The sequence below is a fragment of the Kogia breviceps genome, chromosome 5 (genome assembly GCF_026419965.1).
Source record: "Kogia breviceps isolate mKogBre1 chromosome 5, mKogBre1 haplotype 1, whole genome shotgun sequence".
In the NCBI taxonomy this organism is placed as follows: Eukaryota; Metazoa; Chordata; class Mammalia; order Artiodactyla; family Physeteridae; genus Kogia; species Kogia breviceps.
Window position 1 is genome coordinate 87985579 of NC_081314.1, and position 19192 is coordinate 88004770.

Consider the following 19192-nt stretch of genomic DNA (forward strand, 5'->3'; position numbering starts at 1 on the left):
AGGAGAGGAGGGGGAGGGAGACTCCGGGTTGCTGCCGCTGCTGTGTGGGTTTCTTTACACTCGCTGGCAGGCTGGGTGCCGGCTCCCTCGCCCACCGGGAAAGTGGGTTACGGAGGCAAGAGGCTCAGCTCAGACGCTGGCAAAGGAGCATCCAGCCACAGAGAGACCAGAGAACACCTTCGTTTTGGCCTCCTTCTCTTAATCTTTTCTAGAGGGTTTTATATTTTGTACTCTCTCCTTTCAAATTTTGTTTCTTTGACTTTTCCCCACCTCTCCTCGGGTTTTTGAGGGCTTTGTTGAGTCTTAGAGGCAAAAGAGACTGAACGAGGGAAAGAGAGAGGCAAAGTGGAAAGGACCACAAATTGGCAAAGCCCGTTGCGCCTTTGCCGTGGATGAAAGCCCTCCGTTTGTAAAGCCCCCTCGGCCAGCAGCAGGCACACGCACATCCTCCAGAGTAGCCCGCGACCCGCACCTCGGCGTGGCCACCATGGTCGCCAGAGTTCAGCCTGATCGGAAACAGTTGCCGCTGGTCCTACTGAGATTGCTCTGCCTTCTTCCCACAGGACTGCCCGTTCGCAGCGTGGATTTTAACCGAGGCACCGACAACATCACCGTGAGGCAGGGGGACACGGCCATCCTCAGGTAGGGCTTTCGGTCAACTTTTCTGTGGCGCTTAAGAGTGTGTATGTTCTCCTTGAACTCCAGCTCCTGATGCTGCAGGCTTGTGGGGTGTGTGTGTGTGTGTGTGTGTGTGTGTGTGTGCGCGCGCGCGCGCCTTTTACAGACTGGTCGAGGTATCTGCCAGCAAATTTCAAGGGGATTCTGGTCCCTGGCAAGGATCAGCAGGGTTGGTTAAATGTTGTTTAGTTCCTAGGATCTTGCTTCTCTTGCTGAGAAAGCCTAATTTCATCTATGGTATTAGTGACATTTGGGCAGTATTTTTGCTATTGTGATTGCAGATGCTTTGTACTTAAGAGTTTTGTTGGGGTTCCTTAACTGAGAAAGAAGAGTTGTTGAATTATGGCTCTCAGAGAGTGGTACACAATATTGCATTCTCCGTGGTGTTATGTGTGTATGTACGTGTGGATACGTACAAAAAGGCTCTCGCTCTGCCCCAGCAATAGTTTGGATAGGAGACTTTCCGAAAGGATCTTCTAATTGACATGGAGGGCAAGAAATCAATCTTAGAACTTTGGTTGATTACTGAACCTTTTCTGGAATGTGGATAGAAATCAACACAAGAATGAACAGAAGGAAAAAAAAAAAGGAACTTGCCAAATTGCTAATATTTAAGAATAGGAGTGTTAAGCACAGAGGTTAGGAAAGAATTAACCTAGCATTAAGTGGTTATTTCAAATTGATTATATACCTCAACGTCTTATCCCTATGCAGCTCTGCCAAACTCCGAAATATAATTTGGGATTGAAATTTGGAAAGGAAGAGTCCCAAGTCCTTGGAGTTTGACCCCTGTAAGGGACAGTGAGCTGGAGAAACTCAGATGGAACCTAGCCATAATTCTGTTTCTAAAGAGCTCCTAGCCTGTTTTCCTGTGTTTCTTTTCTCTCTTTCCCCTCTCCATCCACTGCATATACTCCTTGTCCTTTTTTATAGCTTTCCTTGAATTTCTATCAGATACTAAAAATGAATGAATGAATGAATGAATGAATAATGAAAGAAAATGTTCTCCTTGGAGATCTTTTAAAATCTCATTTCATCCAAATGAAACGACCTAGTGTCAGTCTGTCTATCTGGCTAATATTGTTTGTTGTGGCAATAAAAAGCAGTATCTGATAGAAAAGAAGCATCTAATCTGTGTGCAAGGAGCTGATAGTGCAGAAACCCTGGGGCATCAGGGAGCAGTTCTACAGCAGAGCTGCCTACAGCAGCAAAGTTTCCTTTCCTTTTCTCAGAAATAAATTTGGTTGGCTGTCAGAGTGTCCTGCTTTGGGATCTCTTGCCTTGTTAGAGAGGGATGTGTGGGTTGTGTGTTGTGGTGTGTGTATGTTGCTGTGGAGTATAAAAACTAAAAGTAAGTGCTCCTGTCTTCATTTCCTGAGCATTGCGTGATTATGAATCCCAAAGATCCTACTATCCAAAGCATATTTTCTCTTCTAGCTCTCTCCAGCCCTGTGAAACCTGCATGTGTGATTTATCCACATGGAGTAATAAGATTTATAGAGTAATTTATCTGTTTGCAAAGGGATTTGGACATGATGCAGAAAATATTTTCGCAAACACATAAGCATGCCATATCAACTGCAAGCATTCATATTCCCTAACATCGTTAACCCTTTGCAAGTGAAGCACTCTATATAAATTTATGCTATTCTTAGCAAGATTTGTTTTCACTGATTATAAGAATGAATATGGGAAAAGTGAATACTCTGGGTGTATAAATTTTTATGTTAATGCGCATGAACTTTGTAAGGTCTTTCTAAGTCAACATCACTTATATCTTAAGCGATAGTTATCAAAGAGTTAGATAAGCATGTAAATGTTAATTTAGAAGAAAGAAGGTATTCTTATATTTTCATACATTGTATGCATACAACTCTATGTCTATGAGAGGCAGTCTTACTACATAAATATCTATATATGATACATACGTGCTTCTGTGTGTCTAGGTTGAAAAGAAATGGAGTTTTTAAACATTACACTTTAGTAGACATTGCAGTATGGAAATGGGGTGGGTAGTGAGCACAGAGAATAAATATAGAAGCAGTCATTCCCTGGGAAAGAGAAGATAGACAAACAGAGCATGCAGAGAAGTCACCTGTGAGAGCCCATTGCTTTCCCAGACCTCACCTAATGTGCCCTCTTTTTTGTTTCCTTTGCCTTGGACAAGGCTTTATTTCTGGGTTGGTGGAGCTCTATCAGAAGTAACTATGGAGAGAGTTCCCTTTGTTTTCGTAGCTGACCGTCTTCTCAATCTCTTTAACTGAGTCCAGTAAGCTTGTGGGTCAGTTGGCTGGTGAAGATTGGCACTCTTGCTTTCTGTTTACAAGTCTAGCCTGGGAAAGCCTTGCTTCCACTTTATTTTTGACATTTTACTGGGAGTATGAGCTTCCAGGGGAGGAGAGGAAGGAGAACTCGATTCGTTGGAAGCCACAGTAGATGTTTGGCACTGAGAAAGTGAAGTGGCAAGGGAAAAACAATCCTGTCTCAGTGAGTCTGTGGCCCTGAATGATCTGAAATGCCAGCAGGAAAGAAGGGAGGTTTGTAATTCTGGTGGTCCAGTGACAGGAGTTTGGCTGACTGTCCCCAAAACATTTACCTTTACTGCCTTACTTCCATGAAACAAGTGTTTTTTGGGGGGGAATTGATGCTTACTTTTGTGTAGTTATGATCTTTGATGTAAATGTGCATCTTGATAGGACAGTATATACTAGTCTTGGGGTCTTGCTCTGTAATTTCTATCTTTTGGAAGAAAGAAAAGAAAGACTCTAGAATGAAGATGATAAAACTAGGTGGAAAGAAATATAATCTCACGTATACCAACCTAATCCCCAGAAGGGATTCTAGATCTTTATGAGAGCCTTTATGAGATTCTTTAAGAGTTAAAGGACACTACAGTACTGTCTTCCATCTCAAAGGCAAAGGATCACTGATCTGTGATTCACAGACCAGTGGCAGCCGCAGCAGCGCCTGGAGTGCCTTCCTAAATCCTACTGAACCAGAATCTTCATTTCCATTTGTTTGCACAGTAAAGTATGAGACACAGTTACCCACAGGACTTTACTTGTGCAGAAGTCTCAGTTGCTTTTCTGAATGGAGCCCACCTGCCTCGCTGCCACCCCCGCACAAGTGTAGGAGTTCATCAATTACTGGATAAGTTTCTAGCACTGGTCCTTCCAACCCTCTATCCTTGTACCCAGGCTCCCATAGGGATTCACTTCCTGGTTAATCTTGGCAGCTTGAAACCATGTAACTCTTTTGATAAATTAAGGGAAAAGTGAAAATGGTTTTCCAATCTGACCTTTAAAATTTCATTTTTAATAGTCCCACTAACTATATTTTCAATATTAGCAGCATATGTCTGGAAATATCATTATAAAATAATTAATCCCAATATATCTGCTCATAAGGTAACTCTAAAAATTACATATACCTGCATATCTGGACATATTGCATAACTGCATATGTGGTAAAATCAGAGGGTCCACGCCAGTGTTGTGACTTTAAATATTTAAAATTGGGGGCATTGAAATTGCATTTGTTTCACAATTCTGACCCTATTTGTTGTTTTCAGGATATTATAATACCTTTTATGGTGATAACATTTTTCCCATTTAAATGTAAATGTACCTAATAAGTGTTAGGTATAAGAAACTAAGTACCTAAGTTTAAAATAGTTAAATTTTTTGTTTTTCAAAATCTTTGGTCTTTTATTTCCTTGTTTGTTTCTATGGTAGGAAAAAAAGCAAAAGCATTAAAAAGATGTGATTATTTGACAGTAAAATGTAAAAATTTTGTGCAACTTTTAAGAGAAAAACGGCTTCTCTTCTTTAAAGCATCTGGCACGCCTACATTCACAAAGAAACTGTCAACAATCAAACAAAATCCTGACACAGTATGTGATTTTTCTACCACTTATAATTATTCATTATTTGAAAACAAACTTTATGGGCATGGGTCTATAGGGAGAGTTTGAGATGGTTATGAAGTTTTCTTTATCTGTAGCTAACTCACTAAAGGTAATCAAAATTTATAGGTTATTACTGATACTTTAAGGACTGTTCATTGCCCATTAACATTAAGTCCTTTATCAAATATATTTGGTAAATAATGGAGTAAAGTGCACTGTATCTTGTCTAAGAATATGGCAGATTATATACATTTTCAAAAGGATGTTTCTGCACTTATATCACTTGCTGTTCATTTATGTCCTGAGGAACACAGGAGACAAATCTCATGTGACAAATACAAACTGTGGTAATTTGTGTTTCTGTAAGTATGAAACATACATACAACACGTTAAGGTGATTGTTCTAGGTAATTTGACTTTGAATGAATTATTTTTATAATTGTGGAGTGAACAACCAAAAATGACTGACTCATCCACTAAATCAGTTGGTGAGGGTCAAACATTTGTGTTTCTTGAGGCTGGTTCCACATTACAGCAAACTCAGGCAGAAGGATTAGTGCATTTTGCTGTAGTCTTTGGGAGCTCCACGTACAAATGTCTGTGACTCACCTGGTAGGAGGTTGCCTGAATGTGTGCTGGTCTCCCTCACTGTCATCACCTGAGCCCAAGAGAGTCTACCCTTTCAGGCCACAGCTTATGGCCATTGGCCCTGTTCTCCTGTGAATATCCTACCTGTGACTTTGTACAACTCAGAAGAGCTAGGCTCTAATTTTGGATCTGTCCTTGCATGCTACATGACTTTGAGAATGTCTTTTAAATTTTTTTTTAATACATTTTTTAAATTATTTTTTTTTGGCTGCGTTGGGTCTTCGTTGCTGCGTGCAGGCTGTCTCTAGTTGAGGCGAGCGGGGGCTACTCTTCGTTGGAGTGCGTGGGCTTCTCATTGCAGTGGCTTGTCTTGTTGCAGAGCACGGGCTGTAGGCGCGCGGGTTTCAGTAGTTGTGGCACACAGGCTCAGTAGTTATGGCTCACGGGCTGTAGAGCGCAGGCTCGGTAGTTGTGGTGCACAGGCTTAGTTGCTCCGCGGCATGTGGGATCTTCCTGGACCAGGGCTCGAACCCGTGTCCCTTGCATTGGCAGGCAGGTTCTTAACCACTGGGCAACCAGGGAAGTCCCCTCTTAAATATTTTGAACTTCAGTTTCATTTAAAAAATGATGAAATTACCTATTTTAGTTACTCTATGGGTTTGTTTTAAAGAGCACACAAGAGGTTAAAGTAGTTCACTTTGGTGAATTATAAACTGCTACATAAAGCATAAAGTGTTAGTGGTTTTTCAACTACATGTAGCCAGTTGTTTAGACTTTAGGGAGCTCTTTTTTTTTAGACCAGAGTTTCTCAAACTTGAAGGTGTATCCAAATTACCTTGAGTGTTCGTGAAAATGAAGATTACCTGGCCCCCACCTTCAGAGTTTCTGATTCAGTTCTCTGGTAGGTGCTGAAGTCTACATTTGTAACAAGTTCTCAGATGATGCTGATGCTGCAGGACTGGGCCACAGTTTGAGAACCACCAACTCTTGCTGCTACAAGTGTGTTCTGTAGATGAGCATCTTCCGTATCATATAGTCACTTGCTAAATTCCAAAATCCCAGGGCCTATTCCAGACTTACAAAATCAGAATCTGCATTTTAACAAGATCCCAAGTGATTCATAAGCACATTTAAAGTTGGAGAAATGCTGCTGTAGAGTTCACAACCATGGCTGCATGTTACACTCTACTGGGGGCCTTTTAAAAAACAATGAAGCCACATATTCCCTACTTCCAGAAATTATGATTGAATTAGTTTGGGGTGGGGCTTGGACATAGGTATTTAAAAAATGACTCTGATATGTACACAGAGTTGAGAACTGCTGCTTTACTGGTTGAAAAATCTCTTTTACAAACCATGTTCAGGGCAGCACTTACTAGATGTGTAGTAAAAAATTATAGTCATGTGTATGGTTTGGGAAATATTTCAACAGCAAAGATGTGCAAATTCAATTGAGAGAGAGGAAAGAGATCATCATAGATCCATTTCTTTACCACACAATCTCATCCCTACAGTGTCATGGAAAATGGAGTGGATGTTAAAATAATCCATATTATTTTAATGTAGTTCCAATTTACATAATATCTCTTGAAATAGCATTAAAGCTTGACTTTTTAAATCCTGTTGTTTTGTGTTCGCTCTTTCATTTACTTTAGGCAAGACTCAAAAGATACAAAACAGTTCTAGATTTTCTTTTTAATGGGAGAAAAGAGACTATATTTAGTCAAGGAAAATGTCTTTGGTCTTATTCAAACAGGCTTACTTCTGTGTACTTATGTTGTTATATCTGCCACAAATATGATTTAGAAAATATTAGCTAGATGTTTGTAGAATTCATTTCAACTCTACATAGTGGTCAGTCTACATGAAACTAATAGACAAGTGTTTATGTCAAAGATAAAGGATTTTTATCAAGTATATAAGTTCAGAATGTTCAACAAGTAGAGTCATTCTATGGTATCTGTGGGAGATTGGTTCCAAGACCCCTCTCAATACCAGAATCTGAAGATGCTCAAGTCCCTTGTATAAAATGGCATAGTATTTGCATATAACATATGCACATGCTCTAGTATATTTTAAATCATCTCTAGATTACTTATAATACCTAATATAATGTAAATGCTATGTAAATAGTTGTAAATAAAATGTAAATGCTATGTAAATAGTTGCCAGTGCTCTGGCAAATTCAAGCTTTGCTTTTTGGAACTTTCTGGAATTTTTCTTCCAAATATTTTCAATCTGCAGTTGGTTTGAATCCATGGATGAAGAATCCATGGATACAGAGGGCTGACTGTAGTCAGAAGACCAAGATCTAAACATCTTGAAATAGTCTGATCTATTAAATGAGTAAAACTGACAGTTACTTGGCCTACTACGCAAGCTATTTTTATGATCAAATGAGATACTTTGTATCCAAGTGTTCTGTAAACTATAAAATGATATAAAATGTAGGCTCTTAATAAGATTATTATCATTATATTCACAGTAGGAAATAACTTTTATAAAATTAGAAAACAATAAAATAAACTTTTTATTTTTATTTCTATGGCTAAGTTTGGCCATTTGGTCTAAGACGGCCGTTTCTTTTCAAGTCCTTTAAAGTCATATGTACCTTATAGTTGAGTTTGTTATCAGGAGTGCAGGATGAGTGAACACATTTTTATAGTCACCTGTAATCAAAACATAATCTTAAGTTAATGAGTGATTAAGCTTCGCTGAAGAAAACACTTTGCTTCAGAATTTGTTAATTACTATAGGGTAGATTTGTAGAAATTTAGAATAGGAAAGTCCTTGGAGATTAGGCAGTCTATCATCTCACTTTAAAGAGGTGTAGCTGAGAGGAGAAAAATTTAGTTGGTTGTCCAAAGATTCAAGTGACCATTTGAGAACTAGATTCATGTCTCCTATTTCTCATTTCAGAGATCTTTATTCCAAATAAAGAGCTGAAAATTATCTTCTTGGTTTTCATGTTATAACATGATATGCCTTTTTTTTTAAATTGTAAGCTATTTTTTATTTCTTCCTCATGCTTTTATGTTTCCAAATTTTCTATGATGAATAAATATTATTTTTAAAGCAAAGAAAGGAAAGAAAATGAAATATGAGTTAGCTAGTGGTCAATAAATATCTACTGATCATCTACTCAATGTCAGACACTACGTCAATGACATTCAATGCAATAGGACTCTCTTCCTGAAACTATTTTTTTTTTAACAACTTTATTGGAGTATAATTGCTTTACAATGGTATGTTAGTTTCTGCTTCATAACAAAGTGAATCAGCTATACATATACATATATCCCCATATCTCTTCCCTCTTGTGTCTCCCTCCCACCCCTCTAGGTGGTCACAAGGCAGTGAGCTGATCTCCCTGTGTTATGTGGGTGCTTCCCACTAACTATCTATTTTACATTTGGTAGTATATATAAATCCAGGCCAATCTCTCACTTCGTCCCAGCTTACTCTTCCCCCCACCTGTGTCCTCAAGTCCATTCTCTACGTCTGCGTCTTTACTCTTGTCCTGCCCCTAGGTTCTTTAGAACCATTTTTTCTTTTTTCTTGTTTTTTTTTTAAGATTCTATATGTATGTGTTACCATACAGTATTTATTTTTCTCTTTCTGACTTACTTCACTCTGTCTGACAGTCTCTAGGTCCATCCACCCCACTACAAATAACTCAAATTCATTTCTTTTTATGGCTGAGTAATATTCCATTGTATATATGTGCCACATCTTTTTTATCCATTTGTCTGTTGATGGACACTTAGGTTGCTTCCATGTCCTGGCTATTGTAAATAGAGCTGCAATGAACATTGTAGTGCATGTCTCTTTTTGAATTATGGTTTTCTCAGGGTATATGTCCAGTAGTGGAATTGCTGGGTCGTATGGTAGTTCTACTTTTAGTTTTCTAAGGAACCTCCATACTGTTCTCCATAGTGGCTGTATCAATTTACATTCCCACCAACAGTGCAAGAGGGTTCCCTTTTCTCCACACCCTCTCCAGCATTTACTGTTTGTAGAGTTTTTGATGATGGCCATTCTGACCAGTGTGAGATGATATCACATTGTGGTTTTGATTTGCATTTCTCTAATGATTAATGATGTAAAGCATTCTTTCATGTGTTTGTTGGCAATCTGTATATCTTCTTTGGAGAAATGTCTATTTAGGTCTTCTGCCCATTTTTGGATTGGTTTCTTTGTTTTTTTTATATTGAGCTGCATGAGCTGCTTGTAAATTTTGGAGATTAATGCTTTGTCAGTTGCTTCATTTGCAAATATTTTCTCCCATTCTGAGGGTTGTCTTTTTGTCTTGTTTGTGGTTTCCTTTGCTGTGCAGAAGCTTTTAAGTTTCAATAGGTCCCATTTGTTTATTTTTGTTTCTATTTCCATTTCTCTAGGAGGTCATGATTTGCCATCTTTTACCCCCCTAAAAAATTATGCCAGTCTCCTGTGATTTGTCCCTCTTGGAGACCTGACTAGGATGGCTTCGGTGAGGTTGTGGTCTCAGTTGGCAGGCTCTCCTTTGACAGGCTCAAAGGGTATTCTACCCATTACAGACACTGTAGATTGTATCAGATTCTTTCAGGAAGGTAGAACTTTTTTTTTCTAATTTGTACAAAAGTTACTTTGGGCTAAAATTGGGATTGATTGTGTTAAATTGGGAGGAACTGGACATAGATCTAGACCTGTCTCTTGGTATGGCAGAGGCACTGCTGCAGGTGCCTGGGGAGTTTCTGGTGTGACATGCAGGACAAGGTCTTATGAAGCTTTCTTAGTAGGTGAGTGGTGGAGCCAAGGAAGGTGCAACATAGTACACAAAGAAAAAGGGCAGAGCACAGTAAGGGGAAAATAACAGGTCAACAGCTTTTAGTGAGCCCCCCATGGAGGCAGGCAGTGTTACAGGGAGTTCTGTCAGCTCCTAGTAGAGACTCAGTCTCAAGACTGAGGCTCAGAGAAGAAACAGAGTCCTTGTCTTAAGGGCTGGCTTAAACAGGGCAGAGAACTCAGTAATAAGGGATATTCCTCAGACATATTACCAAGATAGGTAACTTGGTCAAGAAGTGAAAGAGAGGGATGTAGTCCCTAGACTGAAGCTCTGTGTCAAAGCTATTGTAACAAGGGGTGACATGGAGATGCATCTCAGAGTTCTGAGCCCCATCTTTTTAAACTCTTGCTGTATAAGTTCAGGATCATAAAACCTGGTCCAGCTTTGTGAGCTAAAGATGAAGACAAACTTCTGAAATGAAGTAGCAATTGACACTACTTAGTCCTTCCAGACTCCAGGTAGTTAGCAGAACCATGGACCCGAGCTCACCTGACTATCCCAGACCTATTGTTTTCCAGTATCAATCTAGAAATGTCACCAGATCCTTCAAAGGTTTCTCATCATCTACAACATGAAGGCAGAGGTCCTTAGCTTGGATAACTCTCCATGACCTGCTACCTCACTGTGTCCACTAATTCAGAACCACTTATAGTCGGAGCTCATGAGCATGCTAGTGTGTGTGCACACACAATGCTGGTTCTTACCTCTCTTCATGATGCTCTCTCTGCCTGGAACCTCTTCCGCCTCTCCACCCCTCCCACCTCTTCTTTGCTAGGTTGCCTCTTTGCTGCTCTTTCAAGGCTCAAGGTTAGTTCTGGTGCTATCTAATTCAAGTAATCTTCTGTAATTTTCCCGAAGTAGGCTAAGTACCTTATTTATTATTGCCGATAGCTTCTCTGCATACCTCCCCTTCAGCTTAACTGAGATACAGTTGACAAATAAAATTTCATATACTTAAGATGTACAGAAGGTTGATTTGATATATGTATCAATTGTGAAATGATTACTAAAATCAAGCTAATTGACATATCCATCACCTCATATAGTTATCTTTGCATGTGTGTGTGGTGAGAATACCCAAGATCGACTCTGCTAGCAAACTTCAAATATACAATACGACATGATTAACCATAGTCACCATGCTGTACTTTAGATCCCCAGAAATTACACAACTTATGATTGAAAGTTTGTACCCTTTGACTAATATCTCCCCACTTCTGCCACCCCTCAAGCACCCGACAGTCACCATTCTACTTTCTGCCTCTCTGACTTTGACTTTTTTAGATTCTACATATAAGTGAGATAATGCAGAACTTATTTTTCTCTGTCTAGCTTATTTCACTTAGCATAATGTCCTCCAGGTTTATTCACATTGTCACAGATAGCAGGATTTTATTCTTTTTTATAGCTGAATAATATTCCATTGTGTGTATATAGATATAGATATGGGTTTCATACTTTCTTTATCCATTCATACATTAGTGAATGCTTAGATTGCTTCCATATTTTGGCTATTTTGAGTAATGCTGCAAAGAATATGGAAGTGCAGGTATCTCTTTGAGATACTAATTCTGTTTCCTTCAAAAATATACCCAGAAATGAGGTAACTGCAGTATATGTATACCTCATTGTAGCATTTACTACACTTAAAAATTATATTCACTTGATTCTGGCTTCAGATGTACTATCAGCCCTTCAAAGGCAGGTGTTTCATCTACTTTACCTTTTCATTCCAGAATTTAGCTTAGTACCTACAGGTGCTCTGATAAATATTTGCCCACTGAATTGAACAGAGAGGGATAGTCATACTATAAATCAAGCAGAGCAGAAATTTATTTATAAAAGAGGAAATAAATTAGGAGACATGGATGAAGGAAGTTATGTTAGTGGTGAAATCAACCACCCCTGGAGTGATTGTGGATGTGTGGTTGAAGAAGACGTAGTAAAATAAGAGATTGATTCTCTTCTGATCATTAGTAGGGTGGATTAGGGGGTTTGGCTGGAAATACTTTGAACATTCCCTGTTGCAGCTACTCTATTTGAGGATGGCTTTCTAGAGAAGGTCAAATAGGGCTTTTTTTTTTTTTTTTAGGAGAATCCCAAAGCTTCAGTCACAGGGACCCAGACAAATTATGCTCCTTCCTCTGATAGATTAGCAGCTCTGACAGAGCTAAGAGTCACTCAGTCCTCCTGAAGTGAGGCATGTCCACTGTCTGAAGAGTGAGCTCAGCCTCGCAGGAAGCTGTAAGAGAAGGGATATACTTTCCGTGAACTGCTGAGGCTTTCTCCCTCTAGCGGTGGCGGTGGACTTTCAGCGGCTAAGTTGGGGATTTGGGAGCAGGATTGTTGTGCAACAGGTATATTCACCTGATCTGTTCTACTTTGTTGTGAAATGAGGCAAGGGGCAGATCAGTCACATTCATTTGACTCAAAGTAATTATTCATACTGAACAATGATGCTTACCTGTTTTGCAGTGTAGGGTTCATTACTCACTCCTGGAGAAATTTCCAACTTGAATGTACAATGGGCTTTGTAATAATCCCAAATTCCCTTTTGTGCGTCTTGCCATAATGTACAAGGGCATTATTTGTATTAGGTCAGAGGGAAAATGCAGCCTAGTTTCTCATACAATAATGTATTAATATTTATTCCTTTATAATTTTTGATGATGCATTTCTATATTGAATGTTTATATCTTGAAGTTATCTAAAGTTAGTAACATCCTTTCTCAAGTTGTGCTTTAGACATGCTACTGTTTGTCACACTACCTTTCCAGGAACAAAAGATAACAACAAAAGTGATGCAGTTCAGTACTAAGTCATGAATAGCCAAAATACATGTGAAAATGCTAAATGGGAAAAATAATTGGTTTCCTTATTTCTAATCTTTGTGTTTCTTCAGTCACACCTCATTCTAGCATATCTACATCAGGGCTGTTTATTTTATGGGGTTTAAGCTACATACAGCTGCCAATTTGTGGCTGATCTTCATCTTGAGATAACCAAAGATTGCTGTCATCTTGTGTATGTTCATGATGCAGTTGCATGAGCATATCTTATGATCAGCATTTTCTGTTGCTGAATCATTAACTTAGCAGATGAATGGATTTTTCTTTGACTTTCTTTTTGACCTCTATTCTTCTGTGTATCTTTTGTGGCTCTAATCTGATGAACTAATATCTAATATCATCACCATGACAAGGAACTGCCTAAAGTCAATAGAATATTACTAGATTAGAGAAATTTCTAGATTGAACATCAAGAGATTTAGACTTTAGTTCCACAAAACCTATTGTCTATAGAAAGTTGGGAATTAGCCTCCATAGTTTCAACTCCAAAATTGTTATAATTCCTACTTGCCTATTAACCAAAGATGTCGGTCTGGTAAAGTGACATTACGTTTTTGAATATGGTTGAGTAAATCAGATGAAATTCATGATGTTATAAATGAGATGATTATATGCTCAAATTAAAAAAAATAATAAACTCCTACATTATCTTATAAATGTCATAGTTTAGGAAACAAAAATATTTTTGCATGAATGCCTTAATTCTTGTATAAAAATAAAACAATTCAAAATACAGTTTTTCTAAAAATAACAGTATGTATTTATACAGAATCTGTTATGTGTAATTTGTGTAACAAATGTACTTAATCTATATTGTATAGATTTTTATTTTATTTTTAATTTTTTCAGCATATATTTATAATTATATATAGAAAGTAAAAGCATGCATGTGCCTTTTATATGTACATAAAATTTACATACACAAAATATAAATGTGAATATTATTGTGAACTTGGGTCATAGCACACTTTAATAAGAACCTAATTAATTTGATGCTCTAATAATTGGGGAAGTTTATTTCAGAAAACCAAAATTTCCAGGTTTTCAAGGGTGTGGACAGATATAATATATAAGTATCACAAGATGGCTTTCTTAATTGGTTTGGTTAATATGTTTTATTTTTAATTAATCATTATGTAACAGCTAAAATTATCTTGTAAGAGAATTCAAACATAATATTTCTTGTTTCTATTATATCTTTGTAATCATATAGCCCCTAAAAAGTAAAATCTTATAAATTTTTTTTCTACTTGTATTAAAGGATAGAAATTAATAATGTCTTAGCTAAATGAGAAATAACTTAAAAAATTAAAATCAATTCTTTGTGATCTCAGTTCCAGACTAAATTTCTATTTTCTTTCATTCTCAGTCACCAGAAGATCTAGTGATCTGTTAACTAGCATTCCTAGTGAAGATGAGAAACTGGCCACTGAAAGAAGAATAAGAATTTAAATTAAATTTCAATTTTTTATCAAGGAAAATTATCATAATTATGCTTTTATATCCTTTTCAATGTTAAAGACCCAAGCAAGGCATATGAAGAAATGATTAGAGTAGTATAAACAAGTTCGGCTATAAGACTCATATGTATGAAACCTAGGTCACTAAAATAACTTGATAGCATGATTGTAGAAATACTATTGCTAACATCTGAAAACCTGTAGAAAACAAAAACTGTTTCACAGTATTGGTGACATACAATATTGTCTTAGTTATAAGTAAAAGGGGAAAATAATATTAAATCAGCAACAACAACAACAAAGGTCTAAATTCTAGAATATTTTGAAAAGGAAGCAGTGATCACTAGGAGCCAACCTGGGTCCCCTGGGAACAAACTATAACATGGTCAATCAATTTATTTAAAACAAATAAAATTCCATATTGGTAAATCAGGGAAATGCCGTTCACTCTGAGTATCTGTGTTTTGACAGGTTTCTCCTGATAGACTTATGAACAGGTTATGGGTCCATAATGAGCTAGATTTTTGTTTCAGTTGATTGAATAATCATGACAAAAGAACTGATTGATGGTGGTTGTGTTTGGCCATCTTTAATGTTTGGATAAAAACATAGGAAGCAAACCTTCTACTATGTGTATGACACAAGGATAAAAGGATTTTCTTTGTTGACAGGATTATAAGGTGAAAATTGGTGCAAGCTATAGGGAGGCAAATCGTAGTTCTCTATAAAAAGGAACATTATTTGTGTGTGTGTGTGTGTGTGTGTGTGTGTGTGTTTATACCATGTCTCATTCAAAAAAAAAAAGAGATAAAGGAAGAAAGAAAGAAAAGAGAGATTAAAGAATAGCAAAGAATTTAAGGTAGTTTATACTTTAAACAGAACATCATTTAAATAAGCAAATCAGTTTGAATGATTTCTAAAAGATGAACTTTTTTTTAATGACATAATGGAAATAACAAGCTTCTGAGCCAGGAGACCTAACTCCAAGTATCACCTCTATCAATTACCAGCTTTGTAAATATGGGCAAATCATTTATCCTTACTGAGCCTCAAGACCTTTATTTATAAAATGAAATGATAATAATAATATTTACCTTCTTTTTTTTTTTTTTTTTTTGGTGGTACGCGGGCCTCTCACTGTTGTGGCCTCTCCCATTGCGGAGCACAGGCTCTGGACGCGCAGGCTCAGTGGTCATGGCTCACGGGCCCAGCCGCTCGTGGCATGTGGGATCTTCCCGGACCGGGGCACGAACCCGTGTCCCCTGCATCGGCAGGCGGATTCTCAACCACTGCGCCACCAGGGAAGCCCAATAATATTTACCTTCTTATCCCAGAAGGTTATTATAAGAATAAAATAAGAATGATCTACAATTCCAGTTGGCTCTCCATATCTGTGGATTCTGCATCCATTGATTCAATCAACTGTGGATAGAAAATACTTTATAAAATTTCAGAAAGTTCTAAAAAGCAAAACTTGAATTTGCCAAAGCACTGGCAATGATTTGCATAGCATTTACATTGTATTTACAGCTATTTACAAAGCACTTACATAGTATTAGTTATTCTAAGTAATCTAGAGATGATTTAAAGTATATGGGAACATGTGTGTAGGTTATATGCAAATACTATACCATTTTTATATAAGGGACTTGAGCATCTATTGATTTCAGTACCCATGGAGGGTCCTGGAACCAATCCTCTGTGGATACCTACAGACAACTCTATATAGTCGACCCTTGAACGATGTGTGGGTTAGGGGCCCTGAACCTCAGCAAAGTCAAAAATCCACCTCTGTGTAGTTGGTTCCTCTGTATCCTAGGTTCCTCTGTATCTGCATCTGCAGATTCAACCAACCAAGGATTATGTAGTACTGTACTACTTACTATTGAAAAAATACAAGTATAAGTGGACCCTTTTTCAAGAGTCAACTGTATATACATATCTATAGGTATATGTGTGCTTATTTTATAAATGTCATTTGTTATTCTGCCAAGTGGAATAGATTTTCTTGGGAAGAAGTAAGGTTTTAGTCATTTTGTATTTAAGCAGAGGACAGGTAACCACTACTGAGAAATATTATTTTTTAAAAAATAAATTTATTTATTTATTTTATTTATCTTTGGCTTTGTTGGGTCTCCATTGCTATGCGCGGGCTCTCTCTAGTTGCGGCAAGTGGGGGCCACTCCTTGCTGCAGTGCATGGGCCTCCCATTGCGGCGGCTTCCCCCGTTGCAGGGCACGGACTCTAGGCAAGCGGGCTTCAGTAGTTGTGCCACATGGGCTCAGTAGTTGTGGCTCGCAGGCTTTAGAGTGCAGGCTCAGTAGTTGTGGCATCTGGGATTAGTTGCTCCTCGGCATGTGGGATCCTCCCGGACTAGGGCTTGAACCCGTGTCCCCTGCATTGGCAGGCTGGTTCCCAATCACTGCGCCACCAGGGAAGCCCCTGAGAAATATTATTACAAAAAAAACCTTTATGTAGTAGAAGGTTGAAGTTGATTTCTCAATATCTCTGCTACTACTATTCTGTGATATTCTGAATTTCTACTCTATTTTATGTATGTTTATATTTTATTTTTGCTGGCATCCCTTTATAACTTTGATTGCTTATGAAAAATTCCATTCAGAACTGGATTCTCTAATCATTTTTCTATGGGTTTTAAAATTCATACCTTTACTACTTTCCTCCCACTGGAGAATTTGCAAACATGTCGAGAGAGAGGGGCTGCATTTCACAAAAACAGAAGATCTACTTAGGTGTTGTATCTTCCTATGTTGAATAATATCAAAATAAAATCTGATCTCAGAAAGATACTTTTGTATTCATGCAACTTCATAGGGTTTGATCAGGTCAAATGGTGACCTCATTGTTTACATCTTTTGACTACCTCTATTACTTTGACATGCATGTTAACATAATTTTGCCTGAAGTCCACCCTGTGGCCATCTTGCTGCCATCTGAATTTAAAAATTATGAAAACAAATAAGCTTATTTACAGAATAGAAACAGATTCACAGACCAAGAGAATGAACTTATGTTTACCAGGGGAGAAAGGTACGGGGGAGAGTGATAGATTGGGAGTTTGGAATTAACATGTACACACTGCTATATTTAAAATAGATAAGGACCTACTGTAAAACATAAATAAATAAATAAAAGAAAAATTTTGAAAACAAGATTTTTTATGTTAACCTTCAAATCTTCACCCTGTCTCAAACTCTTGGTCAACATGGCTGAAATTATTATCTCATCTGCTGCCCCAAAGAGTAAAACATGATTCTGCCTCCAAATCTGTGCTTCCTGTTGGCTCTCTTCCTATACTGAGGCTTTAGATACACTAGTCCTTGAACCTCTCCAATCTGTCTGAGCCCTGAAAGGACTCAGTCATCTCCCCACTATTTGATGTAAAAACCTTCCCTCTGCTGACTCTGCAGTATCATTAGTGATGAACTCCACTAGAATGGAAGTGGGGTAGCAGTGACCATGGACTTTATTTGCTGGTGGGTAAATCTGTTATTCTGAAATTGAGGAGTGGTTTGTTTATATCACTCCCTTACTTTTCATATCAAGTGCCTTCTCCATAAGTGATGAAGCAGCAGAACTTGAGCATCTTATTTTCTGTTCTTACAATTCAGATAATCTCTGCTGTCACTAAATATGAGGTCAACCAACAAATGGCATCTATCAGTGTGTCTAGGTAAAACATGCTTCTACCTCCCGCTGAACCCAGTCTCTTTCATCAACTTCAGCATTTTTGCTTTCTTATTTTTCATATGCATGTTTCCTTATTTTATCCTTTTTTTTGTAAAATGACTTTACCTTAAAGTTCAATTGTTAAAATACATAAACAGCAATTACCAGGGTATGAAACCAGTCTCTTTCCTGTTGAGCTGACAGGTACTTAGCAAATTACTTTGTCATTGCCTTAGCAGTATTTATGGTGAAAGAAGCATTGATGCACAGCTTTGTCTGTGGAACCAGATGACTTTTAAATACATAGTGTGGCATTTTGGGTAATAGTTTTGAAAGGGCTCAGAAAGTCTGAGCAAACAAAAGTGGAGATTTAAAGGGAGAAAGGAAAAGTCAGGGACAGGTTAGGGGCAAGCAGATGAGGGAAGGATCAGGTATCAGGATTTCAGTAGAACACAGATAGCTCCATTTCAAAGTGGGTTATCTGTGTCTAAAGCTGAAAGTATTTCCAAGAATGTCACAGTTACCCAGTGGAAAACCTGTGGATGCTAAAATAAAAATGGAGCTTGTTAAAAGATAATGACAAGGGATCCTAAGAATTATCTGACAAAGTCCTAAATATGTCAGAGTTAATTCCTTGTGGATAAAGTCTCAGTTTCATTCAGCTTTAATCCCAAGAGGAAAGGTTTAGGCAATCAGTTCCCAAGCACTAGTCTCTTAGGAAACTACATAATCATTGCAAAGTGTCCAAACTTCCATATATACCTTAAGCATTATGTAGAGACACCCTATATCTCATGTGTGAATAAACTGCTGTTTTTCAGATCTGTTGTAGACTCTATTATAATCTTTAAAATGCATTAAAGATTTTCTGAATACATGATAGTTAAACATTTTTTTTTTTTACTGGACAATTCGTCAATTACAAAGAGGCAAGAAAATTTGTTTGATGATAAAAGGATCCTCTTATTTAGAAAGTTTGCAGACCATTCTACACTAGGTAAGGATAGGTCTACTGTACTCAGGTACATTTGCCCATTGGCAAGTAAATCTGAGAACCTAGTGTTCAGAAAAGATCTGAGTTACTGAGGATCATCAACTGTTTTCCTATTAGGGGATAATTTAAACTACAGATGAAATTGCTAAGGGAAAGAGTGTAATATGGGTAATTAGTATGTATAACCCTGTGTTAGACATT

At 37.7% G+C, this 19192-nt stretch overlaps 1 protein-coding gene across 1 annotated transcript in view; it reads left to right on the forward strand.

Annotated features, from left to right (window-relative positions):
• Window positions 1–19192, forward strand: part of LSAMP (limbic system associated membrane protein) — a 650290-nt gene continuing 631098 nt past the window's right edge. Inside the window, exon 1 of the mRNA XM_059064609.2 lies at window positions 1–642. Coding sequence (XP_058920592.1) covers window positions 488–642 — 155 coding nt within the window. The 5' untranslated portion in view covers window positions 1–487. The remainder of the gene's footprint in view (window positions 643–19192) is intronic.